Genomic DNA, 26,625 nt, shown 5'->3' on the forward strand with positions numbered 1-26,625 from the left:
CAAATCAAAATTATAAAAAAAAAAAAATTACATTAAATTTTTGTAATTTGTTTTGCTAAGATTAGAATGAATTACCTGATTTATATGTATTGATAGTCGAACTTTTTGATACTTGAACAGCCACTTGGAATGAATTAGGTTTGAATATTGAGTCTTCACTGTATATATATATATATATATATATATATATATATATATATATATATATATATATATATATATATATATATATATATATACAGGCAACCCCCGTTTAACGAAGGTTCACACAACGAAATTTTGCTACAACAAAGGTTTCGTTTTACTACCATTTGCTTGTTTAACGAACACCAAACTCACTTTAACGAAGTTTTATCCAGGTAATTTTTTCCAAATTTGAAAACCCCACCGTATCATTCAAGCTGACAGGCTTTTGAATACACCAGGAGCTGCTGGTACTAAGGCCCGTCTCAGGAGAAATCCTGAGACACCTGTAGAATAAAGATCAAGATCAAGCCTCTCGTAGACAACACAGGTGCTGCCGATACAAAGGCCTGACTCAGAAGAAATTCTGCATCACCTGTAGCATCACGATCAAGATCAAGATCACGCACACCACTCACTCCCCAGTCAAAACATAATAGCGTCATCAGCAGCTCATCTTCCCTAGTTCAACTTACCACCAAAACGCCCTGCAATGTGGCCTAACGTTCCTAAGAAGACTAGGAAGTGTCTTACTCTCGAAGTGAAGCTGGGTATTATTCACAGACAAGAGAGAAGCCAGAAAACTAATAACATTGCTTGCCACCATCTTGACTACATCTACTGTCTACTATTTTCAAGTCAGCAGACTCTATTAACCCCTTCCTTACCGCAGCCACCCCCCGATATAAACAAAGCGCCCTCCTATAACGCAGCCCCTGCCCGTGCGACGCGTCTCACGGCCAGATCTACACATTATATTTCTTTCTAACTCAGTGTTATGTACTTTTTTCTAAACATATTTTTGTCATTTTATTAATAAAAGAAAACGTAAACATAATCATAAATTGTGCACTAATCATAAATTCAGCACCACACACTCTGCACCTGGTGAGGGTGGCCCTGAGGCAGTCATAACTAGGCTGCTCCCCCTCACTTGCCGAGAGGGTTTCAACACTGCTGTCACTATCACTCTCTCCTATTTCTTTTTCAGGATCATAGTCTGAATCATATTCATCTGGAGAGTCTTCCAGTATATCCTCACTATCTGTCTCATAATTATGATAATCCTCATCGCTGCTACATGAAGCAGACGCCATTATCTCTAACTAGAGGCAATAGAACAGTTTCACCACGGCCGATACTAGAGAACTGATGTTCTTGGGGGGACTGTGGGAATAATATATGTCAAAGAATAGTGATTGGCTTTATAGTTTATGCATGAAAAATAACTCCATTTTATTAATAAAAGAAAACGTAAACATAATCATAAATTGTGCACTAATCATAAATTCAGCACCACACACTCTGCACCTGGTGAGGGTGGCCCTGAGGCAGTCATAACTAGGCTGCTCCCCCTCACTTGCCGAGAGGGTTTCAACACTGCTGTCACTATCACTCTCTCCTATTTCTTTTTCAGGATCATAGTCTGAATCATATTCATCTGGAGAGTCTTCCAGTATATCCTCACTATCTGTCTCATAATTATGATAATCCTCATCGCTGCTACATGAAGCAGACGCCATTATCTCTAACTAGAGGCAATAGAACAGTTTCACCACGGCCGATACTAGAGAACTGATGTTCTTGGGGGGACTGTGGGAATAATATATGTCAAAGAATAGTGATTGGCTTTATAGTTTATGCATGAAAAATAACTCCGATATTGATTGGCTAGTGGGGGTGATGGTTTTGTTACGCTGGGGTGGCTAAAAATAACGCCTCCAGTGTTTGTTTATTTATACTGAACCACGTGGAGCATGAAAAAGGCAAAATCCGCACTCAGGCCACGGTTATACACGGAAATGTATTGGTGTGGTATACACGTACCACGGCGGCATCTTGCGGTACCACGAGGTCGCTTTTGCGGTACGCACCACACAAAACAGTCTTGCGGTATGGAAGGGGTTAAGAAGGCTGGTGAGACCGCATCTTCCTTGAAAGCTAAAAGAACCACCTGAACTCGTGACTCTACAATGGATAAAATGGAAAGCCTTGTGGAAATGTGGTACATAAGTTTTGTATGCAGTACCATGATGCGCACTTTGTTTACATTCCACAGGTTGCTGGTTAGTGTCTTTCCCGTTTCACTCTCCCTCCCTTCATAAAGTTAAGATCATCAACATTATAAAGTTATGTACATACATACATTAGTGTACATTATAATGACTTAAATTAAACTACCTAAATGTTTAACCTCATAATTTTTACTTTCATTAAACCTTTCACTGTACTATGATGCATTCTCGCTTTGCTTACTCTCAATGGAAGTTCAAATCAGGCATTAAACTTGTTATAATTGGTTCGCTTAACGAAGTTTCCCTTAACGAAGTGTTTTTTAGGAACGTAATCCTTCATATCATATGTTGCCTATATATATATATATATATATATATATATATATATATATATATATATATATATATATATATATATATATATATATACTGTTGACCCTTGCTAGCTTGGACTAATAGGGAGAAAGGTATGTCTGGCAAATGCAAATGTTCGACTTGTACGAATCACCGCCCCCCCCACCCCCATAAAAAAAAAATAAATAAAAAAAAATGGTGAAGGATTTATTCATCTAATTTTTTGGGGGAGATTTAAAATTTTGGGATTACATTTATCTCACTGAAACCTTCAAACCCTAAATTACCAGATGGTGTAATTCATTATTTGCTAATGAAAATTTTTTAATACCCTTCCCACCAGGAAGTAATTTTTAAATGTCTCGTGCAGTTGCATCATGGCCTCACTCATACCCTACACAATAGGTGGCTAGGTGCCAGAAACAATTTCCATATAGGCATAAATTGATTAGGATTAGAATCAGAAACTTCAAGAAGAAAAGACAAAAGAAACACACAAACAAACGTAACATTGGGAGAGAGCTGGACCTTGAATCCTTGCCTCTCCTCTCCTCTCCGTCATGCGCTCACCCCACACCTTACTGCCACTCCTCTCCACCATCTCTCTATACCATCTGACTGCTATTATCTTTTCAAACACTGTTTTTCTTCACTACCTTCATCACAACAGCACATCACACAACTCTCACAATAAAACCATTACAAAAGATTATTTTGAGACAGAGGTATAAAACTGGACCAGACAAATAGTAAATACTTTACAGTATCATTATCTCACTTCAACACACTCAGAGAATGCCCAGTTCAGTAGTGTAGCAGCAGATTGCCATGATGTTGCTGACGAATGAGTGAATAATATCATCTAGAGAAGTGGGAATCTGATGAGTTATCATTTTATTATGCTCCAGGAAGTCACTATTGTATACATAATCATGTGTAAAAATTTCATGTCAATCAGATGAATATAAATAGCAAAACAAGGACGAAACTGAAAAATCTTTTGGAGTGAATGTCAGTGTTTTTTTATACTTAAAAATTTTCACAAAATCAGTATAAACTCTGATCGACTTTTGTTTGGTATCATTTTAAACTATAACTAAAATGCAATATTTAGTTAGAATAAAATTTTTGATAATGTAAAAAAAAAAAAAAAAAACAACTCTGACTTTAGTCTCTGGGTCAGTCAGAGTCTGACTTATTCCAAAATCTGAGTTATAGCGGTATGAGTTATCGAGATTCAACAGTGTGTATATATATATATATATATATATATATATATATATATATATATATATATATATATATATATATATATATATATATATTATATATATATATCATACATGCAATAATTTTAATATATAAACCACTTTTAGAATTATAAAGTTAACAATTAAAAGAAATATTCATGCTGCATTCGTTAAAATTAATGGATATACACAAGAGAAAACAGTTTTATGACTTGAGGCACAAAAGTTATTCTGACTTACCATCAATAATATCCTGTTTAACTTTGTCCAATTCCTTTCTCATTTCTTCCATTATTTCTTCCTTAAGTCTCTCTAGGTCTCCACTACAAGTGCCCCCACCAGCTCCACCTTCACCAAGCCCATTGACTCTTGGAGCTCCATCATCTGAGGTGGACCCAAACCTCTTGCGGGGCGGCTTTGGAGACTCTGGCCCAGTCTTCCCATTGGAGGACTGATTGCCAGGACTCTTTTGTGAGGATCGAGGTGGGTCCTGCATAAAGAAGAAAATAAGATACTGAACGGTTGTGCATTAAGTACTTCATACATTAGGCTTACAAAAGATATTACTAAGTTAAATGTTACCCAGGAAGGTAATGGCCATGATCAAGTTTCCATTTCCTTTTTTTCCTATTATTCCTTAATCCTCTTATTCTCTACTCACATATGGCAGTGCTCTTTTGTTCCATTCTGCAAGAGTCTATTTAGTTACAGCCACCATATCCACTCCATTTAGATGTAATTCTTTCAGTCCATCTTTTTACATCACACCAACACCTGAACCTTCTATAGTATAATTACCAAATGGCATTGGGCTAATCTTCTGTTTTTAAATGGCTCAAAATAAAATTTCTTAAACTACATATTCCACAAAATTTTCCATACAACTAACATCCTCTTCATTAATGATATTCACCTGTCTACTACATGGAACATACAACATTTTACCCCAAAGATCTAACCACTTCTCTCCCCTTCTCTCTCTCTCTCTCTCTCTCTCTCTCTCTCTCTCTCTCTCTCTCTCATTTACCATACTTACAGATAGACATGAACCACAGTTAAATCAACAAGAGATTAATGCTGTACAATCATTGGCAAATCAATCCCTGTTCAATTAATTCAAGTAGAATCCAAACCTTACAGTTCAGAATCTTTGGTGTTTCACTACATTACTTGAGGTCTCCATCACAGTACATATAATCACCACACTTAGCACAAGATGAAATAATTCCCAGCACCACACCAATATATAGAATGTAGCAACAAGCCATTCCTCAATACTGGGACACTACCTACTCTACTTTCCTTTGTCCTACAAGCTTTTCTTCAACACACTAGACTTCACATACACTCTTAAACTTCAACCTTCAACTGCATCTTTATTGTGATGTAAAATTATGCAGGCTTTGCAAGATATCTACAAAAACTATTGTGGTAACAAAAGCTGTATCACAAACCTGAGACTGAGTAGGTGATGAAGGGGGATCCTTGTTCTTGGCTCGACGTCGAGCTAGTGTTGCAGCCATCTCATCCATCATGCTCATCATTCCCCCCAAGGCAGGCCGTTCCCCAGAACCTCGTCCAATGCTTCCTCCTGAACTGCTGGAGCCCGTGCTCTCACTGTCTGGGGCACGGGTCTTGCGTAATTTGGCACCTGCCAACGCTGCTGCCAAACCACTGCTGGCAGAGGTCTCCTCTGAGGATGACTGTGACCTGGCCAATCCTCCTGGAGGAGGAGGAGGAGGAGGAGGAGCTCCACCAAGTGGAGGTGCTGGTGGAGCAGGAGGTGGAGGAGGGCCACCCATAGGTGGAGGAGGAGGCCCACTCATAGGAGGTGCTGGAGGAGCAGGTGGACCTCCCATGGGAGGAGCTGGAGGAGCAGGAGGGCCTCCAGTAGGAAGAGGTGGAGGTCCACCAGCAGGCAGGGGAGGTGGACAACTCGTGGGTACAGGAGGTGGCCCACTGGAGGGAGGTATAGATGGTCCAGGAGGTGCTGGAGGAGGGTTATTTGGGGCTGAGTTGGTGCGGTGGTGGCCGGCTGGCACGGGAGGTGGAGGAGGGGGAGCGCCTATGTTCTGCTGGGTGGTCATGCGGCGCTCCTGCATCACTGCTATGTCTTCCCGTGTCATGGTCCTGCAAACACAGAAGTTCAGTTAGTGAGGGAGGATTCAAAAGAGTTCAAATTTCATCAAGTGTATGAAATTCTTCATATTTGAAAGAGGTAGTAAAGCCAGGCATGCTACAGCTACAGGGAGCTACTGCAAACACTCAAAGTTGAATTGTATATTGAGGCCTTCAGCAAACCTTTACTAAATTACATCATTATCATACACTTTATAGAGAAACTTTTAATATGAAGGAAGTATAAAGTTAGTAGTTAAAGCACCCAGAAGGTGGTGACTAGGAATAACCAATGATGATAAACATGGTAGTTACCACTTTCAGAAGAGCTGAAGGATGAGTGAAAATACTTGCCTTGGTGCCCATTATCCCAATTCTACACTACATACATTGGCACCACTACCTTGCTACACCACACTCATGCAAGGCCAAGTTAGAAGCCACTAAGAAATATGAAGGTCATGGGTGCCAGAGGCTGCCATGCCCTAGAGGTCCTGCTGTTAGTGAAGAAAGTTGTGAGCCAGCATCAACGCAGCGCCAGGAGAGAGGTAGTGGTAGTATTGGTGGTGGTCCCTCGCTCGTGCACCAACCAGAGAGCACCACCGGCCCAGACAGGCGGGGCAGGGCATGGTGGGCCTGTACTGTACCGTGTGTCATGGTAATGCTGGAAGTTGTCGTAGGTCCTGTCGTAGGTTTTCTCGTAGTGGTTGCTGTACGCGTGGGGCTCAGCGTACCTGTACCCCATGTCCTCCTCGGCGTACATCTGGTTGTGGTACTGAGGCTGCTGTGGCTGGGTCATCATTGGTGGCTGCTGTGGTTGCTGCTGTTGAACTGGTGGTGGTTGCTGCTGCTGCTGCACCTGCTGCTGCTGTTGCTGTGAAGGTGTGACAGGAGGGGGTGGCGGAGGCATTTGACGCACGCCTCCTCCATTATTGAGCACCTGCAATATCAAACATTCATTGGTAATATTTCTGTAAAGCCAAGATTCATAGAAGAAGGCAGACAAACACTTGGAAGTTGAAATTACTCGGAAGCAGTTGTTTCTCAACGCTCCTCATTGAACAGGTGCACTACAATAGAAGAAGGCAGTTCGGCTGAGCTGACCATGAAAATTAGAATCTAATGGTATCTTAACTATAAAGTATAAACTATTTGTGGCTGCTTTTATTAAAAATATTGATTATCACTATTTTCTCAATTTGCAATTCTGGATGTAGGCATGAATAGTTAAATACAGAAAGTAGTACAGAGATATCTAAATAAGAATAAGCAAGACATGCTACATAGTAAGGGAGGGCTTCACAGAATGTATGTGATGCAACACAAGTACTGAAAGTAGATATTGTTAAAACTATCACTTAAGGCTATAATGAAAATAATCGTTTGTGAAGCACAGAACTCCTAAGGAGGAGGCAGTAGACACCTGCCGAAACAATAATTACTCCCAGTGAGATGTAATAGCACTGGTTAATTAAAGCCAGCTGTGACCTCACTGAATGTATCCCTTTGTGTCTCACAACAAAAGGGGGGCAGTCAAAGCCTGCCCTCTAAAGACAACACTCTTCTTTCACACAAACTACATGCACTACTTTCATAAACATTCTTCATGAGAGAGAGAGAGAGAGAGAGAGAGAGAGAGAGAGAGAGAGAGAGAGAGAGAGAGAGAGAGAGAGAGAGAGAGAGAGAGAGAGAGAGAGAGAGAGAGAGAGAGAGAGAGAGAGAGAGAGAGAAACTATTATTGTCCTGGTGTCCCCTTTCTACTATTATCTAATCAGCTTGTTTAGGAACAAAGATCTCGGTGGGTTTTTTCTTTCAAATTACCATTTTCATTGCCCTTGGCCAGATTTCCCTCTAAGATAAAAAAAATTCTGTGTGAGTGTGTATTTACCTAGTTGTATTTACCTAGTTGTAGTTTTACAGGGCCTGGGCTTTATGCTCGTGTGGCCCCGTCTCCATATCTACACTTATCCAATCTTACTTTAAAAGTATGCACACTTGTTGCAGACACTACTTCTTCATCTAAACTGTTCCACGTCTCAATACATCTCTGCGGGAAACTATATTTTTTAATATCTCTCAGACATCTTCCCTTTCTCAGCTTTTTACTATGCGATCTTGTGCTTCGGGTGTCATATTCTTCTTTCAGGATCAGTTTCTCATTATCCACTTGGTCCATTCCGTTGATCAATTTATAGACTTGTATCAGGTCTCCTCTCTCCCTTCTTTGTTCCAAGGTTGGTAGATCCATAGCATTTAGTCTCTCCTCATATGTCATCCCTTCAAGTTCTGGGACCATTCTTGTAGCCATTTTTTGTAGCCTCTCCAATTTCCTTATGTGTTTCTTTTTATGAGGGGTCCACACTACTCCTGCATATTCCAATCTGGGTCTTATTATAGTATTTATAAATTTCTTCATCATTTCTTTGTCCATATAGTGAAATGCTACTCCAATATTCCTCAGCAAATTATATGTTTCTCTAAAAATTCTATCAATATGGCTTACTGGTTGATTGTTTTCTTCCATCGTCACTCCTAAGTCCTTTTCCTTTTTGACTTTCTCCAGTTCTATTAAATCTCCTCTTTCTCTTCTTTGTTCCAAGGTAAGCAAATTCATTTCTTTTAATCTCTCCTCATAGGTCATTTCTGCCAATTCCGGAACCATTTTTGTTGCCATTCTCTGCAATATCTCCAACTTCCTTATATGCTTCTTTTTATAAGGGGACCAAACCACTCCAGCATATTCCAATCTTGGTCTAATTACCGTACTAATTATTTTCTTCATCATATCTTTATCCATATAATGGAAGGCTAATCCAATATTTTTTATCAAATTATACGTTTCTCCAAACATCTTATCAATATGAGCCTCAAACTGCCCATGGTCTTGTATTATCACTCCCAAATCCTTTTCCTTTTCCACCTTTTTCAACACTACTTCTTCACCCATCTTATATGACCCTCTTGGCCGTCTTCCACTCTTCCCCATTTCCATCACATGACTTGCTCAGATTAAATTCCATTTGCCACCTCTTGCTCCACTCCCAAATCTTATCCAGATCTGCCTGTAAAATTTCACAATCTTCTTCACTCTTCACACACCTACACAACTTCGCATCATCCGCAAACAAATTAATATAACTGTTTACTCCCTCTGGCATGTCATTAATGTGTGTGTGTGTGTGTGTGTGTGTGTGTGTGTGTGTGTGTGTGTGTGTGTGTGTGTGTGTGTGTGTGTGTGTGTGTGTATTTACCTATTTACCTATTTGTGTATTACAGGGCCCGAGCTAAACTCTCTGTGTCCTGTCTCCTTGTCCATTCCTGTCATATCTCTCTTTCATCTGATTGACACACACCGCGTCAACGACATGACTGCTCAATTTATTCCACTTATCAATGCTACGATGCGGGAAACTGTATTTTCTCACGTCATTTAGACAGATGTCCTTTATTAGCTTTTTTCCATGTTCTCAGAGATGATTACTTGTGGTCACCTTTATCAACTCTCTATCCAGTATGTCAATCTTGTTCACCAATTTATACATAGTTAACATGTCTCCTCTTGTTCTTCTCTCTTCAAATGTGGTCAGCCCCAGCTTCCTCAGTCTTTCCTCATAGTCTAACTCCCTGAGTCCTGGTACCATCCTTGTTGCCAGCCTTTGTACCCTTTCTACCTTCTTCACATTTTTCTTCATATGCGATGACCAGACACATGCTGGATATTCTAGATGGGGTCTTATTAAGGTACATAATATCTTCTTCATCATTCCTTCATCTAGGTAGTGGAATGCAAGGCCAATATTTTGAAGCATGTTGTATGTTTTCCAAAAATCTTGTTAATGTGTTTCTCCGGTGACAAAGTGTTTTGCATGGTTACTCCTAAGTCTTTCTCCTCATTGGTCTCTTTAATTTTCTCATCACCCAGTCTGTAATCCCAGTTTGGTCTGTATCTACTTCTTCCCATTTTCATAACATGGGTCTTGTCTATATTAAATTCCATCTGCCACTCCTTACTCCACTCATATATTTTATCAAGATCTTCCTGTAACTTGTTACAATCTTCCACATTCTTTACTCTCCTCATAATTTTAGTATCGTCCGCAAACATGTTCATATAACTGTCAATTCCTACTGGCATATCATTAACATAAATCAAAAACATGATGGGACCAAGCACTGACCCTTGTGGAACTCCACTGGTTACCTTCTTCCACTTGGACTTCCTTCCTCTCACCACTGTTCTCATTTCTCTTCCCATTAAGTAATTTTCCATCCATTTTGCTAGTTTATCATTTACTCCTCCAGTCATCTTTAGTTTCCACATCAGTCTATTGTGTGGTACTTTATCAAAGGCCTTTCTCAAGTCCAGGTAGATAGCATCCACCCATCCCTCTCTATGTTGTAGTATGTCAGTCACTCTTGAATAAAAACATAATAAATTGGATACACACGATCTTCCTTTTCTGAAACCAAACTGCCTTTCACTCAGAATGTTTTCACTTTCTAAATACTCACTCCGCTTAGCTTTAATTACTTCTTCACATACCTTGCACAATATACTAGTCAACGATACTGGTCTATAATTTAGCGGTTCCATTCTACTACCATTCTTATATATAGGCACAATGTCAGCTCTTTTCCACTCTTTCGGGACTAATCCTGTTCGTATGGAGGTTTCCACAATATCAAATATGGGGTTCAACAATTGATCCTTACATTCCTTTAGCAACCTCCCAGATATGCCATCAGGCCCCATTGATTTATTAATATCCAAATTGCTTATAATTTTCCTTACATCTTCCTTAGTAACCATGATGTCCTGCATTTGCTTTATTTCCATAGGCCTTCCTCCCATAAAATGCTCCTCCTTTGTAAACACTTTGCAAAAGTTGTCGTTCAAAATTTCAGCTATCTCTCCAGCATCTCATATACTTCTTCCCATTTTTACCTTTTCTATTGCCTCCCTTTTATTTAGTTTTCCATTTATGAATTTGTAAAACATTTTGGGTCACTATCACAGTTTTCCACCACCCTCTGTTCATATTCCTTCTGTGCTGTTCTCCTTACTTCAACATATCTATTCCTTGCTGTTTTGTAGCCTTCCCTTGATAATACATCACTGTTTTTCTTAAGTTTCTTCCATGCCTTTTCTTTGTTCTTTTTTGCTTCTTCACAATTTCTATTAAACCACTGTTTATTATTTAAAGTCCTCTTTCTGTAATATGGCACAAACTTTTTCACAGCAGAGTTATACAAATCCATAAATTTATCGTATTTCAATTGCATATCTCTTTCCTGGTATACCACGGACCAGTCAATTTCATTAAAGAACTCCCTTATATGGTTATAATTTGCCCTAGTATAATTTAATTTTTCCTCCCTGTTCCACAATCTTATTCGTGCTTAATTCTGTATCCAGCTCAAAGCTTAGGACATCATGATCGCTTTTCCCCAAGGGACTTTCATGTTCAATTTCCTCTTTTAGAGAGATTCCCCTGGTAAATACCAAATCCAACCTTGCTGCAACATCTTGTCCCCTGCACCTTGTTGGTGATCTCACCCACTGTGTCATCAAGTTATTTGTTGCTACCTTTAACAATTCTTCTGCCCACTCACCACCATTCACCACTTCGTAGTCTTCCCACACTATTTCTTTGCAATTAAAGTCTCCAACTATCATCACTCTATCCTTTCTGTTGAATTCTTGCTTCATTCTGTCTAGAGTATTTCTCATCACCATTTGGTACTGTTCATATTCCCAAGCACTGGTTCTGGGTGGTATGTATACTGTTATAATATTAATGTCCCTCTTGCCATCTGTTATAAGCATACTTATCACTTCCTCATTTCCCTTGCTAAAGTTCACCTCCTTCATTATCAGATCTTCCTTAGTAAGAACCATTATATCACCACCTCCTTTATTTTTTCTATCATTTCTCCATACTTTATAGTGTTTTACAACAAACCAGTCTAGCTTTGTTTTGGGCCTTAGCTTTGTTTCCACTACACACATTATGTCCGGTTCGTTATTTCTTAGGTAATCCATACATTCTAGCCTCTTAGACAGAAATCCATCTATATTCATGTAAGTCACTTGTATTCCATTCCTAGTCTCGTTCTTCCATGTAATGTCTATTCCGTCTGTTTTATCCACCACTTCTTTAGCCTCCCATTTCTCATCCTCCAAAAAAACTTGATCTTTTCCTCCTCTGTTCTTTCGTCATTCCTCTCTTTCACTTCAGATACTAGCTCCTTCATTTTCATTCTCTCATCTTGTGACATATTTCTTCTTATGTAAATTGTTTTGGTTTCCTCAGTCCTTAAGTTCCCAAGCTCTCCTCAACAAGGCCTCCGCTGCCACCTGAGACTTTAATTTCAATTTTAATGGTCTATTCTTGCCTTCCTGTGTGTGTGTGTGTGTGTGTGTGTGTGTGTGTGTGTGTGTGTGTGTGTGTGTGTGTGTGTGTGTGTGTGTGTGTGTGTGTGTGTGTGTGTATATTTAGCTAGTTGTAGTTTTACAGGGCCTGGGCTTTATGCTCGTGTGGTCCCGTCTCCATATCTACACTTATCCAATTTTTCTTTAAAACTATGTACACTCTTAGCTGACACCACTTCCTCACTCAAACTGTTCCAAGTCTCAACACATCTTTGCGGGAAACTAAATTTTTTAACATCTCTCAGACATCTCCCCTTCCTCAGTTTCTTACTATGCGATCTTGTGCTTCTAATGTCATAGTCTCTCAGGACTAGTTTCTCATTATCCACTTGATCCATTCCGTTAATCAATTTATAAACTTGTATCAGATCCCCTCTCTCTCTTCTCTGTTCTAGGGTTGGTAGATCCATTACTTTTAGTCTCTCCTCATATGTCATCCCTTTAAATTCTGGAACCATTTTTGCAGCCATTTTTTGTAGTCTCTCCAATTTCCTTATGTGTTCTTTTTATGGGAGGTCCACACAACTCCTGCATATTCCAATCTAGGTCTTATTTTAGTACTTATCAATTTCTTCATCATTTCTTTGTCCATATAGTGAAATGCTAATCCAATATTTCTTAGCAAATTATATGTCTCTCTGAAAATTCTATCAATATGGCTTACCGGTTGATTATTTTCTTCCATTGTCAAACCCAAATCCTTTTCCTTTTTTTACTTTTTCTAGTTCTACTCCATCTCCCATCTTATAGATTCCCACTGGTCGTCTTTCACTTTTTCCCATTTCCATGACATGGCTTTTGTCCACATTGAATTCCATCTCCCATTTTTTACTCCATTCCCAGATCTTGCTTAAGTCTTCCTGTAGCATTTCACAATCCTCTTTTTTGTTTAATGACTCTGCACAGTTTCGCATTGTCCACAAAGAGATTTATGTGTGTGTGTGTGTGTGTGTGTGTATTTACCTAATTGTATTTACCTAATTGTAACATACGGGAAAAGAGCTATGCTCGTGTTGTCCCGTCTCCATATCTATTAATGTCCAGCTTTTTCTTAAAATCATGAATATTCCTTGCGTTGACCACTTCCACGTCTAAACTATTCCATGCTTCCACCCTTCTATGAGGGAAGCTATATTTTTCACATCTCTCCTATAAGTGGCCATTTTAGTTTTTCCCATGCCCTCTCGACATTCTTTCATTCCACATACACAGATCTTCCCTATCCATTTTTCCATGCCAATCATCACTCTGTATATTGCTATCAGGTCTCCCTTTCTCTTCTGTTTTCCAGGGTCGGAAGTTGCATTCTTTTCAGTCTGTCTTCATAAGTCAAATCTCTTAAGTCAGGCACCATTTTTGTTGCAGCCCTCTGTACTTTCTCTAGTTTCCTTATGTGTTTCTTTAAGTTCAGAGCCCACTGTATTGTTGCATATTCAAGCCTCGGTCTTATCATTGCAGTAATTATTTTCTTCATCATTTCTTCATCTAAATATACTGAACGCCACTCTTATGTTCCTCAATAAGTTCAATACTTCTCCAATTATTTTGTTTATATGTCTCTCTGGCGATAGGTCATTGGTAATTGTCACCCCAAGGTCTTTTTCTTCATGACTGGTTTTATGTCTTCATTTCCTATCTTGTACATACTCCTGATTCTTCTTTCACTCTTGCCAAACTCTATTTTCTTGCATTTTGTCGTGTTGAACTCCATTTGCCATGTACAGCTCCATTTCCATATTCTGTCCAAGTCTTCCTGGAGTAGTTCGCAATCTTTGTCACATCTCACTTTTCTTAACAATTTTGCATCGTCTGCAAATAGGCTCACATAACTGGACACCCCATCCACCATGTCATTTATGTAGACCGCGAACATTACTGGTGCCAACACTGATCCCTGTGGAACTCCACTCTCCACCAAGCCCCATTCTGATGGTCTGTCCTTAATTATTGTTCTCATTTCTCTTCCTACCAAAAGTCTTCCATCCATTTTAGTAAACTGCCATGCACTCCTCCTACCATTTCAAGTTTCCAGATCAGTCTCCGTGTGGTACCTTATCAAAGGCCTTTTTAAATCCAGATATATTCCATCAGCCCAACCATCTCTTTCCTGTATTACATCTATCACCCTCGAATAGTAACATATCAGGTTTGTCGTGCATGAACGCCCTTTTCTAAAACCAAATTGACACTCACAAAGTATGTCATTTTTCTCCAAGAAGTCTGTCCATCTATTCTTCACCACCCTCTCACACATCTTAGCTACCACACTTGTAAGTGACACTGGTCTATAGTTCAATGGGTCTCTCTTGTTACCTGATTTATAGATTGGGACAATGTTAGCTCTTTTCCAGTCTTGGGGCACTACACCTTCCCTTAATGAGGCATCAATTACTTCACAAACTTTTTCTGCCAGTTGCTCCTGCATTCTCTTAAAATCCATCCTGATACCCCATCAGGTCCCACAGCTTTTCTCACTTCTAAACTCCCCATCATATTCTTGATCTCCTCCACAGTTACTTGAAACTCCTTCATAATCCCTTTCTGTTCCATTACCAGTGGTTTGTCAAAAGCAGTCTCCTTTGTGAATACCTTCCAAAGCATCCATTCATAGCCTCTGCCATTTCCTGGGATCTTCACTGCATACTCCATTTACTTCTAAACTTTCAATACTTTCTCTATTTTTGATGTTGTTGTTCACATGTCTGTAAAAAGCCTTGGTTGGTCTTTACATTTATCAATTATATCCTTTTCTTGTTTCTTTCTTTCTTCTCTTCTAATCAACACATATTCATTTCTTGCTCTTTTGTAACTTTCCCACTGCTTAATCCGTCTTTTCCTTCTCCACCTCTTCCATGCATCCTCTTTTCTTGTTCTAGCCTTTTCACATCTATCGTTAAACCAGTCCTGCTTTCCAACTTCTCTATGTTGTCTTATTGGTACAAATTTTTCTCACCTTCTTTGTATATTTTTATAAATTCCTTCCACTTTTCATTTGCTCCTTAGCACTCTTGAATTTCATCCAATTTGTCTCTTGAAAGAATTTCTTTAGGTTTCCAAAATCTGTCTTGGCATAATTCCATCTTCCCACTTTATATTCTTCATTTCTTCTAGATTTCTCTTCATCTATCACCTTGAACTCCAAAACTGCATGATCACTCTTTGCTAAAGGGCACTCCACCCTCATCTCCTCAATGACCATTGGCTCTGTACTAAAGACCAAGTCCAGTCTTGACGATGCTCCTCTCCTCCAAACCTAGTATCTTCTTTGACCCACTGAGTTAACACATTTTCCATTGCCAGTGTCAATAGTGTATTTCCCCATGTTGTCTCTGATCCTTCCATTGACCAGTCCTCCCAACACACCTCTTTACAATTAAAATCTCCCATCATTATAGTTCGTTCACAGCCACCCAACATTTCTTCCAGACATGTTCCTGTATCACTTATCATTTCTTCATATTCCTGTACTGACCATGCATTTGTCTTAGGTGGTACGTACACCACTATGTAGTGCCTCTTTTTCCTTCATTAGTTTCTGCTCTGATCTTTAGCACTTCTGCCTTTCCCATACCTTCTTTCACTTGATCCACCTTTATATCTTTTTAACCAGCAACATCACTCCTCCTCCCATCTTACCTACTCTATTTCTTTTCCAAACATTATATTTCCTTCTCCAACCATCATCAGGTCTTCTCCTCTCTCAGTTTTGTTTCAGTAAGACCCACAATATCTGGGTTCTTGTCCCTCAAGTAATCGTTGAGTTCTAAAATCCCCGATATCACTCCATTTATGTTGGAATACATTACATTCCGCTCATACGTAAGTTTCTTTAGTCCTTTCTTGCTGTACTTTTCTGGGTTATGAACCACTTCCTCAGTCTCATATCCAAGATTCTCCAGAAAAACTCTTTCTTCTCCTCTTCTGTCCTCTCTTCATTTTTTTTCAAAGCCTCCTTTCTCAACTCATTTAACATTTCTCTTTCCTTTTCACCGTGTGTGTGTGTGTGTGTGTGTGTGTGTGTGTGTGTGTGTGTGTGTGTGTGTGTGTGTGTGTGTGTGTGTGTGTGTGTGTGTGTGTGTGTGTGTGTGTGTGTGTGTTCACTGTTTGATCTGCTGCAGTCTATGATGAGACAGCCAGACGTTACCCTACGGAACGAGCTCAGAGCTCATTATTTCCGATCTTGGGATAGGTCTGAGACCAGGCACACACCACACACCGGGACAACAAGGTCACAACTCCTCGATTTACATCCCGTACCTACTCACTGCTAGGTGAACAGGGGCTACACGTGAAAGGAGACACACCCAAATATCTCCACCCGTCCGAATCGAAGGTCCTCTGGCTTGTGAAACCAGCGCTCTAACCACTGAGCTACCGGGCCGTGTGTGTGTGTGTGTGTGTGTGCACATGTGTGTATTTTCAAAGTAATATCGATTCTTAACATCAATGGTGTTAATTAATGTTTGGATGGGAATGAGGGCAGTACTGTCAAACTATAAAGTGGAGGTTTCATAAAAAAAAAGTAAATGAATGAAAAAAATTAACAATAAGATAAAATATGTAAGTGTGGAAATTCTGTAAAATTTAATTCACATATCCAGCAGGTTCCTCACCTCAAGTGCCTTGAGCATTGCCTGCGCAAAGGCATCAGCATCATCTTTACTGGAGAAGTTGAGGCCGTACACCTGCCGGTTGTCTCGCCACTGATGGAAGGTGACGGTGGCTTGGTTGTACTTGAGCCCCTTCAGGATAGCACAATTTATGACCACCTGCAACACAGTCATACACTAGTCAAAACAATTACATACCTAGAGTGTTCATACAATATCATGTAAAACAAATAGCACATTTCTAACACACACACACACACACACACACACACACACACACACACACACACACACACACACACACACACACACACACACAGGCCTATCCAAGATGAAATAATGAGCTCTAAGCTCGTTCCGTAGGGTAACGTCTGGCTGTCTCGTCAGAGACTGCAGCAGATCAAACAGTGAAACACACACACACACACACAGGAAGTAGAACTACTAACTTTGAAGGATAGACAGGAGAGAGGAGATCTAATAATGATGTATAAGATAGTGAACCATATGGAAAAAGATAGATAGACAAGACTTGGTAGCACTGACTGAAGATGATAGATGAACAAGAAGGCACTCAAAGAAGTTCATAAAAAGTCAATGTTTGAAGAACACTAAAAAGTTTACTTTTTTACATGGGACAGTGAACAACTGGAATGGTTTGAGTGAAGAGATTGTAACAGAAGAAAGTGTGCATAAATTTTAGGAAAAATGGGATAAAATTAGATTTGGAGACAGGTCACTATGCATCCTGGTTGAACCCTGTAATATGCAATTAGGTAAACACACACACACACACACACACAGGGTGATGCCCTGTCGAAACTGGACTTGATATTCACAAAGGGAGTAAATCTAGAAAATGAGATTGAGCATGAGTGTCCTTTTGGGAAGAGTGATCATGAATGATTGAAATTTGAGGTAAAGGTGAGGTTCAGTAAAGATAATGAAGTTGGATACAAGGAGGAATGCCTAAATTATGCTAAGGGAAGATATAAGGAGTTGAGAAATTACTTTAGAAATGTGGATTGGTCCGAAATGTACCAGGAAACAAACATGCAGTTAAAATATGAAAAATTTACAGAAATATATAGTGAGGCCGCAGAGAACTTTGTGCCAAAATATACTAAGAAAATCTTAAAGAGAGATCAATGGTTTAACAAAACCTGTGACAAGGCAAAAAGGGAGAAGGAAAAGGCATGGGAAAAATACAAGGGAAATAATGAGGAAGTGGAGAGAGAAGCATATAGGAATGCAAGAAATAAATATGTTCAAGTGAGAAGAAGGGCACAACAAGAATTTGAACAGAGAATAGTGGAGAATTGTGAAAGTGATCCCAAAATGTTTTATAAATTCATTAATGGTAAATTACAGAAAAAAGAAACAGTTGATAAATTAAAAGTTGGAGATTATATATATGAAGATACAAGTGTCATTGTTGAAAAATTGAATGAGAATATCTGCAAAGTATTCACAGAAGAAACACAATTCAATCGACGGATGTTACCTGTGACAAAATGGATGCAAGAAATTATAGTAACAAAGAGTGACATTGCAAAAGTTTTGAGTCAATTAGATGTTAACAAGACAATGGGACCAGATGGTGTGTCTGGAAGAATGTTAAAAGAATGTCAAGAGCAGTTGCTAGATTCAATTTTAGATTTAACAAGAACATCTATCAACACGGGACAGGTGCCAGTAGAATGGAAAAGGGCAAATGTAGTACCAATCTACAAAAGTGGATGTCGCATGGAACCATTGAATTATAGACCTGTTTCTTTGACCAGCATTATGTGTAAGATATGTGAAGAAGTGATCAAAAGCAAGTGGTGTGAGTTCCTGGAAAACAAAGAAATACTAAGTGAGAAACAGTTTGGCTTTAGAAAAGGGAAATCGTGTGTATCAAATTTGCTATGTTTCTACTCAAGAGTGGTCGATATTTTACAAGAGAGGGATGGATGGGTTGATTGTGTATACCTAGACTTAAAAAAAGCATTTGATAAAGTACCACATAACAGATTGATGTGGAAGTTAAGTAGTATCGGAGGAATAAGGGGAAATCTGACGGAGTGGATGAGAAATTTTTTGACAGGTAGAGAAATGAGGACGGTAGTGAAGGGAGTGAAGTCAGAGTAGAGGAAGGTAACCAGTGGAGTTCCCCAAGGTTCGGTGCTTGGTCCCATCATGTCCCTGATCTATATAAATGACATGCCAAAGGGAGTGAGAAGTTATATGAATATGTTTGCAGATGATGCAAAGATTATGAGGAGAGTGAGGAATATGATTGACTGTAATATACTGCAGAAGGACTTGGACAAAATATATGAATGGAGCAGGATGTGGCAAATGGAATTCAATACCAACAAAAGCTGTGTAATGAGAATGGGTAGAAGTAAATATAGACCATAAAAAGACTACCAGCTGGGGGGGAAGACTGTAATTTCAGTCAGTGAAGAAAAAGACTTGGGAGTGACTGTACAGAGTAATCTGTCTCCAGAAAAGCACATTAATAGAATATTTGGAAAAACGTACAGCATGCTCCAAAGTATAGGATGGGCATTTAATTACCTGGACGGGAACATGATAAAGAAAAAATTGACCATCCTGATTAGGCCACAGTTGGAATATGCATCAGTAATTTGGTCACCATACATGAAGAAACATGTCAAGAAACTGGAAAGAGTGCAGAGGTTAGCAACAAGAATGATACCAGACTTTAAGGAGGTACCATATGAGGAGAGTCAGAGGGGATATGATAACAATATTCAAAATAGTACATGGAATGGACATATTGGATAGGGAGAACCTGATCACGATGGCATCCAGTAATTACCTAAGAGGACACCCAAAGAAAATACTGAAGGACTCCTGCATGAGCGACATCAAGAAGTATAGCTTCCCGTATCGGAGCATTGATGCATGGAACAAACTGAACGTGGATGTTGTGTGTGCGGCGAGTGTCAGTCAAATGAAGGAAAAATTGGACAAGTGTGGACAAAGAGACAGGACATAGAGAGCTATGGCTTGGGCCCTGTAATCACAAATAGGTAAATACAAATAAGTAAATACACACACACACACCCCATATGTGCAACCAAAAGCAAATTCATGAACCAATCAAGAATATAAAGACATGATAGATGACACAATAAGGAGTCTAACGAGAATCATTAAAGAAAGGAGAAAAGTTATATTAGTAGGAGATTTCAACTGTAAAGAAGTGGACTGGGAAAATTATGAAAGTGATATGGGGAAAGAAGACTGGGGAGAAAGAATCCTGAACCTAATGATAGATAATATGATGGACCAAAGAGTAAGGGAAAACACAAGATTCATAGGAAATGACGAGCCGGCGAGATTGGACCTAGTTTTTACAAGGGGTATACAAATGAATGATGATATAAGATATAAGTGCCTATTGGGAAAGTGACCATGTAATATTAGAAATGGATACAGAAGAGGTAAAGGAAGATAGAGACGAATCATACAAAGGAGACCGATTAAATTACAGAAAGGCTGATATTGAGAATCTCAAGAACTACTTCAAATACGTTAACTGGGAGGAGATGGAAAACTCAGAGACAATGCAAGACAAATATAACTTATTTTTGGAAATATACAAAACAGGAGTCAGGGAATATGTCCCGAAAAATAGACCTAAAGAAGAAGGAAAGAAAGATTGGTTTAATGCAAGGTGTGCTAGGGCAAAGGAGAAAAGAGATGGAGCATGGAAAAGGTGGAGGAGAAATAGAAATCCAGTAAATAAGGAAAACTTCAAGGCAGCGAGAAATGAATATGTTAAGGTGAGGAAGGATGAGGAAAGGAACTATGAAAAGGACATTGTCAAAAAATGTAAGGAGCAACCAAAATTGTTCTACAGATTCATAAATGGAAAAATTAGGCTAAAAGAAACAATAGAAAGGTTAAAAGGAGAGAACGGGATGGTGGAAGACCCAAAAAAGTATGGCAGAACTATCAAATAATAAATTCCAGGAGGTCTTTGCTAAGGAATCCAAATTTGAAAGGCCACAGGGTAACAGAGAGACCATCTATATGAAAGAGATTAAAGTAACCAAGCTTGAAATAAAAGAGTTAATGAAGGAATTGGATGAAGAGAAGGCAATGGGACCAGATGAAGTCTCAGGCAGAATACTGAAAAAATGTAGGGAAGAACTAGCAAGTCCTTTATACACCATCATAAAATGCTCAATAGAAAATGGAACAGTACCAGTAGAATGGAAAAGAGCTGAGGTGGTTCCCATATATAAGAGCGGAAGGAAGGAAGAAGCTTTAAATTACAGACCGGTATCACTAACTAGTGTAATATGCAAGATGTGTGAAAGAATAATAAAGAAACAATGGATCGAGTTCCTTGAAGACAACAAATTAATATCAAATAGCCAATTTGGTTTTAGAAAAAACGGTCGTGTGTAACTAATTTACTAAGTTTCTACTCTAGAATAGTTGATAGAGTACAAGAGAGAGAGAGGATGGGTTGACTGTATTTATTTGGATTTTAAAAAGGCATTTGATAAAGTGCCACATGCAAGATTACTGTGGAAGTTAGAGGAGAAGGGTGGCTTAAAAGGAAGCACATTGAGATGGATGGAAAATTATTTGAGGGGGAGAGAAATAAGGACGGTAGTTAAAGATATGAAGTCCAAGTGGAGAGCAGTAGAAAGCGGAGTGCCACAGGTGTCAGTATTAGCACCAATACTTTTCCTCATATATATAAACATGCCAGAAGGAGTGAACAGCTACATAAATTTGTTTGAGGATGATACGAAACTGTGCAGAGTTATAAAGCAAAAAGAGGATTGTGAAATACTGCAGGAAGACCTAAATAAGATCTGGGAATGGAGTAAAAAGTGGGAAATGAAATTCAATGAGGACAAAAGCCTTGTCATGGAAATGGGAAAGAGTGAAAGACGACCAGTGGGAATCTATAAGATGGGAGATGGAGTAGAACTGGAGAAAGTAAAAAAGGAAAAGGACTTAGGAGTGACGATGGAAGAAAACAATCAACTGGTAAGCCATATTTGTCAGATGCCTACATCATAAGTGCAATATGAGAAATATGAAGATACAAGAAATAAAGATATATGGAAGTATGATAGTTCGCCAGTATGCGGTGTGTAGTCGTATCCAGCCATAAAAGAGTTTAGGAAGGGCAGGAAGGTCAACAGGAAACATTTAATGACCCAGGCCGTTTGACCCAGGGCAGCCCGGGCAGATATATATCGCCCAGGTCATGTAAACATCCGGTGGTAGTGTTTTCGTCTTGGATGTTGTTCATACCACACGTGGAGTTCATTTGAGCTTGTACTTGATTGGTGAATGGTACATTCTGAGGGGCGTGTTGTGGGTCAAGACACGCCCATAAGTTCCTGAAGGAAATTGTAGAGGTTTGGGGCTGAGAGAGAGAGAGAGGAAGCAGAGAGGACAACATGTTTAAGCGAGCCACCTCAGCTGCATAGCCGAGGGCGGCGTTTTGTACTTCATATATAACCAGTAAGTGGAGCTTATAAGTTGCAATGCAGTCTTTTGAGGTAAATTAGAATGAAGGAAGAAACATGATAGGAGGTTTAGATATTATGTGGTATTAGTTTATTATGGTTTATGTGGTTGTACTTTGGTTCATAATGACGTCGTTATATACTTGCGTTTTCATTCATGAGTAAGAGAATTTGTATACGGCTACCTACGTATGTGCATGTGTGTTGCTCTGACGAATAAGTTACATAACATATTTACTAGTATGTAATTGTGTACGAAGTTAACGTGGTTCCATGTATGGGTACCAAGAGAAAGAGATTACTTGAGGGAAGTCACGTGTGTGGAAATATCAATATTTGTCATTATATTTCGGTGGTGTTACGTTGTCATTTTTGTTGAACGGAGTCTGGTAATTATATGTGTATGGTAATATATTTGGTGGTACGTCATGTGGTTGCTTGCATTCATGCACCAAGTAAAGGTCATCCTTATATACGGGTAGCTGGGAAAAAGGGGTAATATTGTACGTATGAGATTTACGGAGAAATAAAGCACCGTGTTCAGATGTTGTAATACGTTATGAAGATATAGTGGATGATGTTTGAAGTGAAATCCGTTTTGATGCGAGAATATTTACGAGATTAATGCAATTCTTAAGGATGTTTATAAGAGAAATTGTAATAATTGCAGTGGAGAAGGCAACAGAAAGAGTTGTGATTGTTACTTGTCGGCGCCATATCGAACACCTTATGTATAGATATTATTTTTGTAAATTAAAGATAGAAAAAACCTTTGACTATTTATAGCCAGTAGCTAGACAATTTGTGCAACGTCGTGCAACAGCTCGGAACACGACATATTGATAGAATTTTCAGAGAGGCAAATATAATTTGCTAAGGAATATTGGATTAGCATTTCACTATATGGACAAAGAAATGATGAAGAAATTGATAAGTACTATAATAAGACCCAGATTAGAATATGCAGGAGTAGTGTGGACCCCTCATAAAAAGAAACACATAAGGAAGTTGGAGAGACTACAAAAAATGACTACAAGAATGGTTCCAGAATTTGAAGGGATGACATATGAGGAGAGACTAAAGGCTATGGATCTACCAACCCTAGAACAGAGAAAGGAGAGAGGGGATCTGATACAAGTTTATAAATTAATCAACGGAATGGACCAAGTGGATAATGAGAAACTGATCCTGAGAGAAGAATATGACATTTGAAGCACAAGATCACATAGTAAAAAGCTGAGAAAGGGAAGATCTCCGAGAGATGTTAAAAAATATAGTTTCCCACAAATATGTGTTGAGACGTGGAAGTTTGAGTGAAGAAGTGGTGTCAGCAAGAAGTGTGCATAGTTTTAAAGAAAAATTGGATTAATGTAGATATAGAGACGGGGCCACACGAGCATAAAGCCCAGGCCCTGTAAAACTACAACTAGGTAAATACACACACACACACACACACACACACACACACACACACACACACACACACACACACACACACACACACACACACGACTGTAGCATTATCAACCATTTATTAATTCTTTTTTTTTTTTTGTCTAGTTTCCTTACTTTTCATCCAGGCTAGAGTAGTGCCTCCTAATGAAGGCCTTAGTTTTGTGATTTAGATGTTAATGCTCTTCCTACCCACAGATTGTGGCCACCTGAAGACCCCTTGGCTCCTAAAGCTCCTGTGGTCTTACTGCATCACAATGATTCCCCATTAACTGTTCATTAATATCATTATTAATCACACACACACACACACACACACGGCCCGGTAGCTCAGTGGTTAGAGCGCTGGCTTCACAAGCCAGATGACCGGAGTTCGATTCCCCGGCCGGGTGGAGATATTTGGGTGTGTCTCCTTTCACGAGTAGCCCCTGTTCACCTAGCAGAGAGTAGGTACGGGATGTAAATCGAGGAGATGTGACCTTGTTGTCCCGGTGTGTGGTGTGTGCCTGGTCTCAGACCTATCTCAAGATCGGAAATAATGAGCTCTGAGCTCGTTCCGTAGGGTAACGTCTGGCTGTCTCGTCAGAGACTGCAGCAGATCAAACAGTGAATTACACACACACACACACATCATCCTCAAACAGATTTATGTAGCTGTTTACTCCTTCTGGCAGGTCGTTTATATATATGCAATGGAATTCAATGTGGACAAAAGCCATGTCATGGAAATGGGAAAAAGTGAAAGACGACCAGTGGGAATCTATAAGATGGGAGATGGAGTAGAACTAGAAAAAGTAAAAAAGGAAAAGGACTTGGGAGTGACAATGGAAGAAAATAATCAACCGGTAAGCCATATTGATAGAATTTTCAGAGAGACGTATAATTTGCTAAGGAATATTGGAGTAGCATTTCACTATATGGACAAGGAAATGATGAAGAAATTGATAAGTACTAAAACAAGACCTAGATTGAAATATACAGGAGTTGTGTGGACTCCCCATAAAAAGAAACACATAAGAAAATTAGAAAGACTACAAAAAATGGATACAAGAATGGTTCCAGAATTTAAAGGGATGACATATGAGGAGAGACTAAAGGCTATGGATCTACCAACCTTGGAGCAGAGAAGAGAGAGAGGGGATCTGATACAAGTTTATAAATTGATTAACGGATTGGATGAAGTGGATAATGAGAAACTGATCCTGAGAGAAGAATATGACTTTAGAAGCACAAGATCGCATAGTAAGAAACTAAGGAAGGAACGATGTCTGAGAGATGTTAAAAAATTTAGTTTCCCGCAAAGATGTGTTGAGACGTGGAACAGTTTGAGTGAGGAAGTGGTGTCAGCAAAGAGTGTGCATAGTTTTAAAGAAAAATTGGATAAGTGTAGATATGGAGACGGGACCACACGAGCATAAAGCCCAGGCCCTGTAAAACTACAACTAGGTAAATACAACTAGGTAAATACACACACACATACGGAGCGCAGCCGTTGAGCAGGACACACGCATCTGAGCAGCTCGCAGAGATTACTACAAAAGGAGTTGGACTCAGGCCTAGACATATGTACAGTTGGAGAGGAGGCCATAGGTTCTCCTATCTCCAAATTAAATAAGTGTTAGATCACGTATAAGGAAAGAATAACGAGAGAGAGAGATGGAACCAAGTAGTGCTGCCAGGCGTATGGCGGAATCAAAACATACGCCAAGTGATAACCAACGCTTTATAGATACCTCTATTGGGTTAAGGAAACTGACTGATGATACTATGGAAAAGGATTTCTCGGGTTTCAGGGATGAACGAGGTAATATGAGAAGGCTTATTAATGTAGAAAGAGAATTAAGATATATGAAGGAGGTGATGCCCAGTCTCATGGACAAACAAGACCGACTGATAACGGAGAACACAGCCCTGAAATTGAGAGTAGCTAAATGTGAGAAAGTCAGTGCAATAAATCAGAAATTGAAAGAGAAGATTCTGGAAATAAGGAAATAAAATGACGTTCTAAAAACCACATACCAAAATTATGAAAGTTCTTTAAAGAGCTTACATACTAAAATACAGGACGAGATTACAGACAGGGCAGAAGGTGGTCAAGATGATAACTAGTTGAAAGAACTAAGAAATGAATGGAAACAGGAGCAAGAAGAGGAAAAAAAAAATTTTCAGAAGTGGTAAAGAGACAAATTAAGGAGAACATGAAAGTCACTGTAATAGAAATTATCAAGGAAAAGGTAGATTTGGTGCGGGATGCAGTGGACAAGAAAAAAAGCTTCGTGATTTATGGGATGAGGGGAAAGAAAAATCCAAATAAATTCACGAGAGGACGTGAAGAAAGGGAAATGGCCAAAACTGTTATCAAACGAATACAAGCCAGCACAGAAGAATTTGACCAGGAGGTGGAGGAAGTGATTAGGCTGGGAAGATATAGTGAAGGGGTAGAAGACCAATGAAAGTAAAAATGAGATCTCAAGTGGCTGTAGAGGAAATTATGGCTAGAAAAGGAAAGCTGGCCGATGATGTTGATCACAAGGAAATATGGATAAAAAGAGATATGAACTTAGAGGAAAGGGAAAAGGAGAAAGTGCTAGGAAGTGAAGCTAAGGAAAAAAACGAGAAAAGGACAGAGAGAGAGAAGAATTTTTACAGGAGGGTTCTGGATATGAGACTAAAGAAGTGGTTTCTAAGGAAAAAAGA

The 26,625-nt window shown here is 39.2% G+C and overlaps 1 protein-coding gene across 6 annotated transcripts in view; it reads right to left on the reverse strand.

The window, feature by feature from the left end:
- The window catches only part of LOC123514490 (protein enabled-like), a 135,329-nt gene that overhangs the window by 2,109 nt on the left and 106,595 nt on the right, over positions 1-26,625 (reverse strand). For 5 of the 6 annotated variants that reach the window (XM_045272369.1, XM_045272372.1, XM_045272371.1 and 2 more), the window contains 4 exons: positions 16,967-17,122; positions 6,568-6,860; positions 5,257-5,932; positions 4,043-4,292 (listed from right to left, as the gene is read on the reverse strand). In XM_045272369.1, coding sequence (XP_045128304.1) covers positions 4,043-4,292; positions 5,257-5,932; positions 6,568-6,860; positions 16,967-17,122 — 1,375 coding nt within the window. The remainder of the gene's footprint in view (positions 1-4,042; positions 4,293-5,256; positions 5,933-6,567; positions 6,861-16,966; positions 17,123-26,625) is intronic. The other variant, XM_045272367.1, reaches the window with a different exon arrangement.

This window comes from Portunus trituberculatus, chromosome 38, assembly GCF_017591435.1.
Source record: "Portunus trituberculatus isolate SZX2019 chromosome 38, ASM1759143v1, whole genome shotgun sequence".
Lineage (NCBI taxonomy): Eukaryota > Metazoa > Arthropoda > Malacostraca > Decapoda > Portunidae > Portunus > Portunus trituberculatus.